Below are 12154 nucleotides of genomic sequence, written 5' to 3' on the forward strand. Positions count from 1 at the left end.
TTCGTGCAAACAAACCCTGCGTGTCTCCCGCTCCCCCAGCCCGAGGGTTCCCGCAGCCCCTCAGGGGCGCTCGGAGCCGCCCGGGCGGCGCAGGCGCGGGCGGGCAGGCGCCATGTCGTGAGCGGAAGCGGGCGCGGACAGTGGGAGGGAGGGAGGGCGCACCGCGGCCCCGCCCGGCGGCGGGGAGGGCGAGGGGGAGGGACGGGCGCACCGCGGCGGCGGCAGAGGCAGGAGAAGCAGCGGTCGCCGCAGGAGCCGCCGCCGGAGCTAGCCGGGCTGTCCCGAGCGCTCGCCGCCTGCCTCGCCGCCCCCGCCGGGGAGCGGGAACGCGGAGCGCGGAGGCTGCGAGAACCCGGTGGGGAAGATGCCCCTGGCGCAGCTGCCGGACCCGTGGCAGAAGATGGCTGTGGAGAGCACGGCCGAGAGCAGCACCGAGGTACGGGGGGAGGGGGGGGTGCTGCGGGGAAAGTTGTGAGGAGGGGACGGGACCGGCGCTCCTGCTGCCGCCGCCCCTCGGGGCACGGGCAGACTTTCCCCCCCCGCGGGTTTCTGGGCGGGGGCCGGGGGGCAGCGGCCCGGCGGGGGCACCGGGCTGGGGGCGAGCGCCGGCCCCTGCGCGCCGCTTCCCCCGCGGGGCACTGACTCACGGCCGGCACCGGCCGGGGCTCGGGGCGTGTTTCCCAGGACCGGGCTGCTCCCGGCGCGCTCCCTCCCCTTCCGCCCCCTTTCCCGGGAAGGAGTTAACCTGCCTCCGCCGCGGCCGCCGGTCCGGGCGCTTTTGTTCCAGTGCGGTGTCTGGTTACTGTCACGGCGAGTTTCCCTGCCCGGGGCGGCCCAGGGTGGGCAGGAGGGCCGGGCCTGCCCCCCGCCGTGTGCCCGGTGCCCCCCGCCGTGTGCCCGGTGCCCCCCGCCGTGTGCCCGGTGCCCCCCGCCGTGTGCCCGGTGCCCCCCGCCGTGTGCCCGGTGCCCCCCGCTGTCCCCGCTGTGTCGCCGCTCTCCCCGGGGCGGCCGAGGGCCGTGCCCGCCCGGTGCCGCTGCCCCCTTATCTCGGCAGGATGGGGTTTGCCGGCAGTTTCGCAAGCGTTTGGGAAACCGCAGGGACGTTTCGCACGGGCGAAGCTTTGTGCTGGGCGGCGTTGCTGGGAACATCCCCGAGGTGCCGCGCAGTGTGGGTTTCCCGCTGTGGGTAGCGGGGCGTTCGCGTGGTGCGCCTGTCCTTGTTGGGCAGGACGCGTGTCGGCTCTCCTAGGCTGGGATAATGAGAGCGGCTGGAAATTAAGAGTCGCTTGCGTCCGAGGCCGTAGAAGGCTTCAGTTACGTTAATTTTTTCTCTACTACTGTGTTGGTTTGGATCTGTGTAAACACTACACCTACACAGTCAGTCGTGCTTGCTCCGTGAGTTCCTAGTAGCCCACAATGCGTCTGCTAGTTTGCGACCAGACTCCCATCTGGAAAGAAAAAGCTTATTCTGACAGTGCAGCTTCTACCTGAATCGGCTCCAGCTGATACGCAGCCAGGCTGCTTCAAGTGATGCTGATCTTGAACGGTGTGGACTCAGGCCAGCTCAGAACAATTAGTCGCAAGGTTAGGACTTGTTCCTTAGTGAGAGAGACCAATGCAGTTTCTGCAGTATCGGTATTTGTCCTTTTGATGTTTGTCTTGTCATCCTTCTGTTCAAAGGGACTTATCTCTGGGGGTCAGAAGAACCTGCAGTTCAGATCTGACAGGCAGATATGTCTTTCAAATTCTTTCCAGTTACTCTAGTTACTTTTAAATTCTTCCTAGTTATTCGCTGATTTCTGAAGTAGTAATCTTGGATGATTGTTTTTAAATGGGGAGTAACTGCAATAGTACTGTGATGCTTGAGGGTGAGGCAGAAGGTGATAGGAGAGAACACTTAAACTAATCACTTAGAGAAAAGATCTTGGCTGTTGCTTTAGTCTTCCATGCTCATTGCATGCACTTTGTAACTTCAGGAACAGTGTATGTGCTGGATAGGTAGCACAATAGATTACATTATTTGAAATGTGTGTACGTGCGTGATTATACTTTGTTACTTGTTTTAGCATATTTGAGACATGATTTGTTTTTACTGTTGCCATAAACGTCTTGAAACGAGTGTGTTTTGCCTGTTCCTAAAAAAAAAAAAAATAGTTAAACACATTGACAAGCCTCTACAGTAGTTTATCACCAAAGAATTTCTAGGACCACTAACAAAACATGAAACAGTAATGAGCTGACAGATTTGCACTCTAAGACTCTAGTCTAGAATAAACACTCAGTTCTTGAAAACACCAGGCTGCACCTGTAAAAGCTTCTCAGACTCAAAAGGAAAAAGCTAGGCTTAGAAAGGTTGCTTACCTAACATGAGTCTTCAGGAAAACATGTTATAATAAAAATAGATAAGTTGAAGTCAAATATATAAACAAATGACCTAAATACATAACTTAGATTTTTGATTTGCATGAGTTGTGTTTATGTGTAGCATAGCAATATCCTAATTACAGACCCTATCCTGCAAGAATGTCCTTGGGCAAAAATATCTTTTACATTCACTTGGAAACTCATTGTGATTTCAGTTATGGTTTGGTACTAATAAGGTCTTTAGCTGTAACACTGAGTAAAGAGTTTCCGTTAACCTCTCAGATTTGCTGACACAGTTCTTGTACAACTGTATTATCCGCATGGAATTACAAAGTATCGAGCTTTTAAACTCAACTCAGACACTTTCCTTATCTTAACAACTCATGGAGTTTTTAATTGGATCAATTTTTTATTTGCTTCCCAGGGCAGTCCTGTATTTGTACTGGTACCACCAAGGAGGTGATTTTCTGTGACGTGTGAGCACATTTAGGAGGGCTGGAATACCTTTAAATAGCTTTACTTTGGAAGTGTAGTTGACCACAAACAGCTGCTGTAACTTAGGTGTGCAGGACAGCAGATCCATAGAACGTGGTCTTTCTTAAGAAATAATGCGAACAATTTTATTTTAGATAAAATGTGACTTTATAGTTTTCTGAGATCATTTGCAGGACATCTGTTTCTAAAGGTGCTAATAAGTCAGTGACCCACATGGTATCTCTGACAGCTTTTTCAACGTGTAAAACTGTTACACTGTTTTTAAAATATTTTGTCTATGTAATGTGTGGGCTTGGGTTTAAAGCATCCTGTTTTAAATCACATCACCTTTAAAGCCTGTGGAATGATGCTGTCTCTTATCGACTCAGGGTCTGCTCAAGATTCATATCAAGCACGGGGTTTTTTTTTCGTGGTGAGAATATGCCTGTTATTTCAAGTCATTTGCTTTCGAGCAAATTAAGTATTGATGATTTGAGTTTGTATTTGAATGCCTGATAAGTAACCTGATCCTTTGATCTGTATGTACTCCCAGCCATGCATATTAATGCCAACTGGAATAGAATGAATACAGTTATGGCAGCCAAATTTTGGACACCAGTATGTAGAAAGAGTTGGCCATCATAAGGAGATGGCATTTGCTAGACTTTCTTGGAAGCATTTGTGACAGCTATCTTTAGGAGTTTTAATTTGGGTGCTCTAAATTGGCTGTGCAGAAAGTTCATTTTTTTCCACTGCTCCTGACAGGATTTATGGTCACCTGTTTAAGGTATCTAAATAGATGGTATGAATCTCCCTTTACAAATTTCCTGGTTTATATTCTGTATCCACAGTTATTTGAACCTTGTGTGAGATAGGGCACCAGCATATAATAGTCATACTGATGCTTTAAAGAAACTGGTATAATTTAAAATTTGCTTTGTAATTTCATTTGTATGTCAGTGTGACATTCTCTATGTCAATATATACCTATGGCCTGGAATCTGAAATTTTTCTAATGTCTTGCCACCTGTAGTCATGAGCCTGCAGCTGTGATTGTCTCTTCACATTCTGTACTAGTCTGTGTAATCTGTGCTGTACTTGTGTCCCACAGGAACAAAGACTGTATTTACATTTGGTATAGCCAACACAGGTAAAGAATCCAAAGCCAAAGTGGAATCACCTGAGTGGACTGGTCTATGTGGATTTTGAAGACTATTAGTTGTCTCTCCATTATAGCAGAATTCTCTGCAGCACTTGGCTATCACCTCTCCTACATACCTGCTGTCAGTACAGTGCATTCTGAAGTCTGTTTCTCACTGATTTGTGGGCTGACGTTTTCTAAGACTGGGTTAAAAATGGGAATTGGGAATTTAATTCTCATCTAAATAAATAATATACACTGTATTCTACGAACTACTGTGGTAGATAACAGATATTATATATATGTAAATACTTCTGAGAAACATATAATCTGCATGAAGAATGTTTAGGGGGGTGTGTGTGTTTTCTTCAGCTTTTTCATATCCTTATTGGTACCATTTTACCCGCTCTGTGTTTTGGTTAACACAATCCTACTCCATGACAGAGTACTGATGTCCTGTAGCCAGCTGGGTGAGGTAGGAGCAGGCAGATGCTTTGCTCTGTTGAATTCATTACCGTCATGCACTATTGTGTACACTCTGCAGCTCTTGGTTTCCTCATGGAGGTGTTGGGTTTGACTTGTTTGACTGTTCTGTTGGTTTTCTTACGACATTGGCAGTTCTGATCTTGTTATTGTTTTGTTTGTTGTAGCGTAGGCAATATTTCTTACCTAGCTGGGACATCCAACACTAAGTAGATGTGAGCAGACTGAAGTTTAAAGGCTTGTCTGTTGTGTTTGAATTGATTGTGGTCTGTCACATTAACTTGAATTGTTTGTCACTTGAAATGCTTGACTTCAAGTCACAATGAGACATAGACTGAGGTGGGCGTTTAATTATTTCTGCACATCAAAAATGTTAGCTTTGTGTTGACTGATCTTGGCAGTTGGCACATCTACCAGCTTTGAGAACTCATTCAAGAAACTGGTTTGGGGTTGTGTTTTTTCCGTGGTGTTTGTTTGGGGGTGGTGTTTTGGTTTTGGCTTTTTGTGTTGTTTTTCCCCAAATATAATAGCCATATTCCAATAAGGAAACTTCTAAGCAGTTTTTCAGGCGAGAATAAATTTTTTTAATTGTGTTTTTTCAATCATGGTGACTTTCAAGCAGGGAATAATTTAATCAGCAAAACTGGAAAAGTTAGAATCTCTTCAGGGTATTTTTAAGTTTAGACAAACTAAAGTGGTTCGTTACTACACTTGGTTTTCTATATGCTTGCATACGTGATACTGTGCTACTTATTCTCTCCTTATTCCCTGAAATAAGATTAAATGCCTCACCCAAATAAAGAGGAGAAAAAAATCCTGTTGTAACAGATGGGAAAATGAGGCTCAACAGCTTAGTGACCCCACCTAGCATCATTCATGGAGTCTGTTCTAGAACTGGGCGATGAACTCTGATTTCCAGGACCTACTCCAGTGACTTGACCACAAAGTTACCAAGAGCTGATTCTTATCAGTAAGAGTTACCATATGTTGTCTTTGATGCAAGAAACCCCCTGAGGTATGCTTAGTGCTCTACTTAACTCTTTTCAGAGGAAATGTGCTGCCTTTTTTAAATTATTAATTAATATATTTATTGAGTGGAGCCATTCAATTGTATATAAATGAGTATTTATCTTATAAATACATTATTATTGTCTTTTTCCTGACAGAATTTCTACAGTTCCATTAAATTAAAATAAATGTTAAAAGAAAACTTAAATAATTTAATTTCAAGCAATTGTTTATTGAATCATGCTTAGCTATATCCAGAATATGTGAAGTAATGGTAATTTATTATGATATTAATTGCCAAACAATACATGGCTTTGAAAAATAAATTCATCTTTTCCTGCAGACTCAAAAAGTGGTGCTTTCAGGATGTAAGAGACCATGATGAATATTGTTTGTATTATTTCTTACATAACATATTTGCTAAAATTAGTTACTGCTAGAACTTAGACTTATATGTGAAACAATGCTTTTAACTTAACAGGGAGTCTTTCTCCTCCGGTCTTCCTGCAGTTGACTTTTGTTATATAGAAAACTCGGAAATCCTGAATTTTAGGAAATAGTGAAGTTGTTCCATAGCTTATTCTCTTCTTGGCAGAAAGTATTAAATTAATAAATGATAAAATAAGCATGAAAGAGTAGTGCTTTAGTTGACTTCAATATTAAATTTTAATCTTTGTAATTTATTGTGCAAAGAGGTTCTAAGAAACCAACTCCTGTCTGAAAACCTGTGTCTGCCACAGGAGGAACGGCAGCTCCGCCTGGCTGTGCCCGTTGGCTGCCCCAAGGAAGGACCTGGCACATCCTCCCCTCTGTGTGCCCCCAGCCCTTTGGCAGGAGCCCGGGGTTTTCAGTGGACCTGGGGCTGCAGGAGGCAGGGAAGGTGAGAGGGGCACCTGCCTTCTCCTGCAAATACACCCTTGGTAATAGGATGTGTTCATTCAGTGCTGGAGTCACTCATAAGATAATGTGTGTGAGCAGAAAGGGAATTTTTTACTTTCATATGTGCAGCAATGGTTGGATGTATTGAAGTGAGTGATTTCTACATGTGCATTTCTTCTTCTTTGGAGCAGGTGAACAGAGAATAGGTGATGTGGGTTTTTTTGGTTTTGTTTTACTAAGGTTGATGAATTGATGTAAGTGTAATAATTTACCACCTATCCGCTCGTACAGGTAGGAAACTAAATGAGACTTTCACTTCCTTGGGTTTTTTTGTTTGTTTGTTTTAACTTTTCCTGAACATATCTGATTTGGAGCTGGTTTTAGGTAAGGAAGTGGTTGGCCAGGACAAAGATTTTATGATAGTATGTGTCCAGCATCTTGGATAATGTCATGGTACATGTGTGTCTTCAGGATGAGTGAATTCAGAGAGTTAAACTCACTGTGAGCTGCAAACTTCTTTAGTTTTCTTTTTCTGACCTGACTTGGCACAGTGCTGGACAAATGCCAGTGCCAAGGAAAGCATTGCAGTGCAGGAAAGGGAACTGCTTCTCTGTGTTATTAAACTATACTCTTGAGTCATATTCGATGATAAGAAGGTGGTAAAGTAGATAGGATTTACGAAATCACGTAGTTAAAGTTGCCCAAGTTTCGTGACTTAAGGAAGTTTGTACCTAAATGATCTGCGTGTTAATGGTTTTTATCTGAGGTTTATTGCCTATGGAGAGCCAAGTTTCGACATCCTGTTGTTTCTTTTAATACTTAGCAAAGGAAGAAGTCACCTTAGTCAATAAAATTCAGAATAAATTATATGGACTTCATGGAACCTGAAGTAACAAAGTTTTATGTAAAAGAAATACTTGCAGGAACTTTATGTTTCATAGCATCAAAGATGCTATGTTTTTAGTTTTTTGATCCTTAAAACAAAATAGAGTTTTTAATGCTTGCATGGACTATTTCTAACACTATATGCAAAATGTATTGAATATATGCTATGAGGGAACAGCTAAAGAAGTCTAAGATGATAGCTCACTTCTGCTATTTACATCTAGTCAATTTTAATCAGGTCAGGATTTAGCTAAGTGCTTTGGATCTGTGTGGCTTCACAGCTCAGGAGTTAGGGCACAAGTCATTAATTCAGATCCTATTAAAGCCTTATATTTTATTTAAGCACTGGAATAGATTGTGAAAACTCCTGAAGATTTAAGAAGGGCTTAGACATAAACATCTTGTGAGCAACATTATAGAAATAGCTGATCATGCCTTGGTGCGCAGAGATAGAGTGAATGACCTCTTAAGGCTTTCTCAGTCTGTTTTCAGCTATTTTTTTGTGGACCTACAAATTTTTTCTCGGGGTAGCTCATTGCTGCTCAGAATAGCAAGTTTGAGCGTGCACAGTTTGAAAGGATTTTACAGAATGTAGTTCCACACAGTGCCTTGTGTTGTGAGCAGCAAATTTAAGAATGTTTCAGTGGGAATACTGCAGCTTTGAAATAAACCAGAAGCATTGTTATAGCTTCACTCTGTTCAAGGACCTCATGGCTCTTGGGCTTTGTTTGTCAGTTGAGAGTCCCTTGAAAACACCAGAGAATAAGTGCTCAGATCTATGTACGTCCAGTGTTTTAATAACTAAGTAGTAAATAATACTGAAAGTTCATGTGTTTAAATCTTATAACCATGCTTAGAAGTTGTTGGGTAAGTCTGGAAGTTTTGATAGCTGAAAACTTGGAGTTACCTGAGAGAAACTTCATCACCCGTGTTACTCATTGATTGGCATGTTGAAACTCCTAAGAACAATTTTTATATGGCCTGATTCAGACGTCTTGGGTTTTTCTTTCTTATTTGTGCACTCAAAGCATTGTCCTGCGCTAACAGTTTCTAATTCTTGATATATCCAATTGTTAAGCCTGAGAATATAACACTTATAAAATTATATCTTAATTCAGTTTTATGGCTGTGCTAAAGGGCACCAATTACATGGAAAAGTAAATAGTTACATAGTATACTGAACTCTGTTACTAGTATAAGGACTGGTTACTAATTTATATGCTCAAGCCCAATATTTGTAATTAGGTGATATTGAGTTTAATGGCTGAAGAATTATTCCAAAAGCCATAACTGGTATCATTTTCATAAGGGGTTTTAAAATAGCTGACAAATATAGTTGGGTAAAAAAGTTAAAATATTTGGCAGAAAGAATACTTAAACATCCCAGAATAGTCTAGCAATAGTCTAAATGCAAAGGAGAGACGTTTTGGGGATGGAAAAAGATATTTGGTGGTGTCTAATACCAAAGAAGGTTTGGGGACAAACATGTCCTTCAAAAAAACAAAAATTGCTTTTAGACTGTAGAAAAGAATATAAAGTTTAGCAAGGTAAATCCAAATTAGTGGAATTCTGATTTTCAAACAGAATGCAAGAATGAAGATACTAAACTGAATCTGAAAACCTCATGTGTATACTATCTATAATATTATTGATGAAAATAATGGTAAAATACGAAGTTAGTACTACAGGAAGCATAATTACTTGTTCGCCTAATATTTCAATTAATATAGTTTAGATACCTGTAAAAAACCACTGTGTAATGGGAGTGATGAGTACCTGACATTATTATTGAATTGAGATATCTTGTCCCAGGTTGAATTTGTCAATCTGTATTTGTGAATCTAGATGGTGCATTTTATATATAAAATTACTCATGTGGGTCCAGTACTAATTGGAAGGATAGACAGAAAAAGCATTAGGTTTATTGTGCAGGTGCCCAAGATGTTTTGCAGGACTTTGGAGATGAATTACATCTCTTGCAGTAAATGTTGTAATTTTTTTTTTTTTAATTATGGTTCCAAGTGACATTAAGACTTGCAGATCAATATATAGCTGTAGTGTGTAAAGTGCAGGATATTCACTGCTTCACAGGATGTGGTGAATTGATTGTGGGTGGGATGTGGGCTACATTTCTTGGTGTGCTTCTTTCTTAGGAAGGATTTGGTACAACTGTATTTTCTCAGTACCAGTACCTTAACATAAGCCCCTACTTCCTACCTCATGGTCCCTGCAGGGCAGTTTTTTATGGGCGTACATTACTGGTCAAGAAATGAAACAATATGAACTTGAAAAAACTTGCTTTAAAATGTCTTTCCGCCAGGAAAATTGAGTACTTGATTATACACTAAGAGTTCTGTGGGTTTAAACCTGTAATTTTTGATTACTAGAAAATATTGATGGTTGACTTTCACGTTAGAGGTTCTGTCAATTCATGTGAGGGACATTCATGTACCAGATTCCCTGGTGTTTGCCTGCTTTATGCCTGCTTAAGGAACCTGTAGGATCTGTTTGTGGCCCTGTCCATGTGCATTCAGGAAAACTGTTGGAACCCAACTGTTTTTTAAGTATTAATTTCTACTAATTTAGTGAGGTATAGCAACAGGTTTGAAAGCTTTGGGGAGCCTGATTTGTAGCTAACTTAACATGAAAAATGTTTCTGAAAACAGAACAGGAAGTGGAATTGGAGTGGATTGGAAGAGCATTTTGTAGGTTGCCTTTCTAAGGGATGTGCATCATCCTTTCTTTGGTATAAACTGATTTTCTGTGGACCTTTTCTGCTATTTTTCTTATTCTTGTGCTGTCATCTGAAATATGTTTTACTTTTGGAACCAGGGTACTGGAAATAGCCAGATCTTTGATCTGTTCTTGCTTAGTGTCCTGCTATGGGAGGAGTGCAGCTAAAAAATAGTCAGGATCCAGAGTCTCTGTCTTTTGAATTAGACTAATCTGGGAATGTGAAAGATATATTCATCTCTCTCTTATTCTGCATTCATCAGACTGTTATATCTGCTCCCAATCTGTTATGTCATCGAGACATGCCCTTGGTTGTAGTTAAATACTAGAGGGAGTCTCCACCCAGCAAAGCGAAGTGTGTTTCATTTGCTCACCTCTGAAGCATGCTGCTGACCTCCTCACTCCCCAGTGGTTTAAATATCTCGGATAGGAACCTTTTGGCTTTGCATTTTAACTCTTAAGAAAGGCAGTGTGCTTTGTAGACTTTCTGAATACGCAGCTGCTTTCCATTTAACAGTATCATATACTAGCAAACCATAAATCATGTATACAAATTCTTCTTTATATGGTTCAGACTGCTCTGAGAAAAACTGGTTCTACCATCCAGTGATTCCCTTAGCATAATCATTGCTTGGGTAGACCAATTTAAAAAGATCTTGCTAATCCAGTGATCTGGCTCAGAGATGACTGCGTGGCACACATGCTGATTTCTCGAGTTTGTTCCCAGTTCCAATGGTGTGTTTCGAATGCATTGCTCGAATTCAACTGAAAAGTTACTGAAAGCAATGCAGGATTAAACAGGAAACGAGATTGTGCAAAACAGTTTATTTGTTTTGCAGAAGTTTGCTGTGATTATTCTGATTGACTGTTGGAAAAGTCAGTGAGGTTGAAGATTAGAGCCTTTTTAAAAACAGAGGTTGATCTCACCTTTTCGTCTTTGAAGGGTTTTTCTCAAGTTTCTGATATGGGTTTCACTTTCAACTAGTTTCTGTTCTCTGAAATAGTAAACATGAAAGCTTAAAACTTACTGTGTGGTAAATTCTACTTAACCTGCAGTTATTGTATGTTATTATTCAGCAGAATCATTGTTGTAGTAGGAATCACCCTTTCTGAAAATCTGCCTGTGGAGCCAGTTTAGAGCACATGGTTTTGATACACAAAATGCCCTATTTTAGGCCCCAGAGTTTAGCCATCAGTAGTTGTTAGGACATTATAGACTCCTCCTTTCCAGCTGAAGTCAATTGACTTATTTGTTCTACTGGTTTTCTTCTTGGATTTTTTTTCCCGATTGACGAGATAGTTGGGAAACTTTCTTGTGGCATGACAGACTATAGAGATGTGTAGATAAAATACAAATGGTAATTTAAATATGACAGATTTGAGAAGAGAGAAAGTATGTGACTTGTGGTCTTGATGATAATGATAAATGTACAGACAGTGTGTTTCCCTGTAAAAAAAATTTAAAAACAAACAAACAAAAACAAACAAACAAACAAACAAAAAAAATGAGCAAAAAACACACACACACAAAAAAACAAAACCAAAAAAAACCCCACCCACAACACTCATTTCTGTTACATATCTAAACTGGTATTTTTTTGATCTTCTATTTGATAATTTCTACTTTTTATGCATCTTAAGGAAAGATAGTACAATATTCACTGTCTGTACATAAGAAGAAGATGCTGTAGCAAGGCAAATGTGGGCTTTTTGGAGCATCATCTTATGAAATGACCCTGAGCTGTACAACTAGAAGGTTGTACTGACTGCCCATAACTGAGGCAGGTTTTAAAGTTTATATTCATCAGTGTAGTAACCTATGAAGCTGATTTCTTGTCCTCCGTTATGGAAGGATGACTTCTTGAGTACACTGGAGTCATGCTAGAAGTCTCTAGTATCTTCCTGAAACCAGGAAAGATGAGAAAATAGCACTGCTACCATGTGTCAGATCTCTGCACTGGAAAGACAATCAGAAGCCCAATCATCCTCCTTTCCCCAGCCCCTAAACAAACCAAACAAAAAACCAACAACAAAAAAAGCCAAAGAAACACCACCCTAAAAACCTCTTGACACACCTGTGTTGTATTTGAGAAATTCTTAATTCTTATAATTTAGTTTTATCCAGCTGCATCTTCTAGCAGTAAAAAAAAAAAAAAAAAAAAAAAAAAAAAAAAAAAAAAAAAAAAA

The 12154-nt window shown here is 41.1% G+C and overlaps 1 protein-coding gene across 2 annotated transcripts in view; it reads left to right on the forward strand.

The window, feature by feature from the left end:
- Window positions 1–272: 272 nt before the first annotated feature.
- The window catches only part of RPS6KA3 (ribosomal protein S6 kinase A3), a 77142-nt gene continuing 65260 nt past the window's right edge, over window positions 273–12154 (forward strand). The window contains exon 1 of one of the 2 annotated variants that reach the window (XM_027886764.1): window positions 273–436. In XM_027886764.1, the coding sequence (XP_027742565.1) occupies window positions 365–436 (72 nt within the window). In that variant the 5' untranslated portion in view covers window positions 273–364. The remainder of the gene's footprint in view (window positions 437–12154) is intronic. The other variant, XM_027886763.1, reaches the window with a different exon arrangement.

The sequence above is a fragment of the Empidonax traillii genome, unplaced genomic scaffold (genome assembly GCF_003031625.1).
Source record: "Empidonax traillii isolate 1590-97213 ecotype Southwest subspecies unplaced genomic scaffold, ASM303162v1 scaffold194:size798623, whole genome shotgun sequence".
In the NCBI taxonomy this organism is placed as follows: domain Eukaryota; kingdom Metazoa; phylum Chordata; class Aves; order Passeriformes; family Tyrannidae; genus Empidonax; species Empidonax traillii.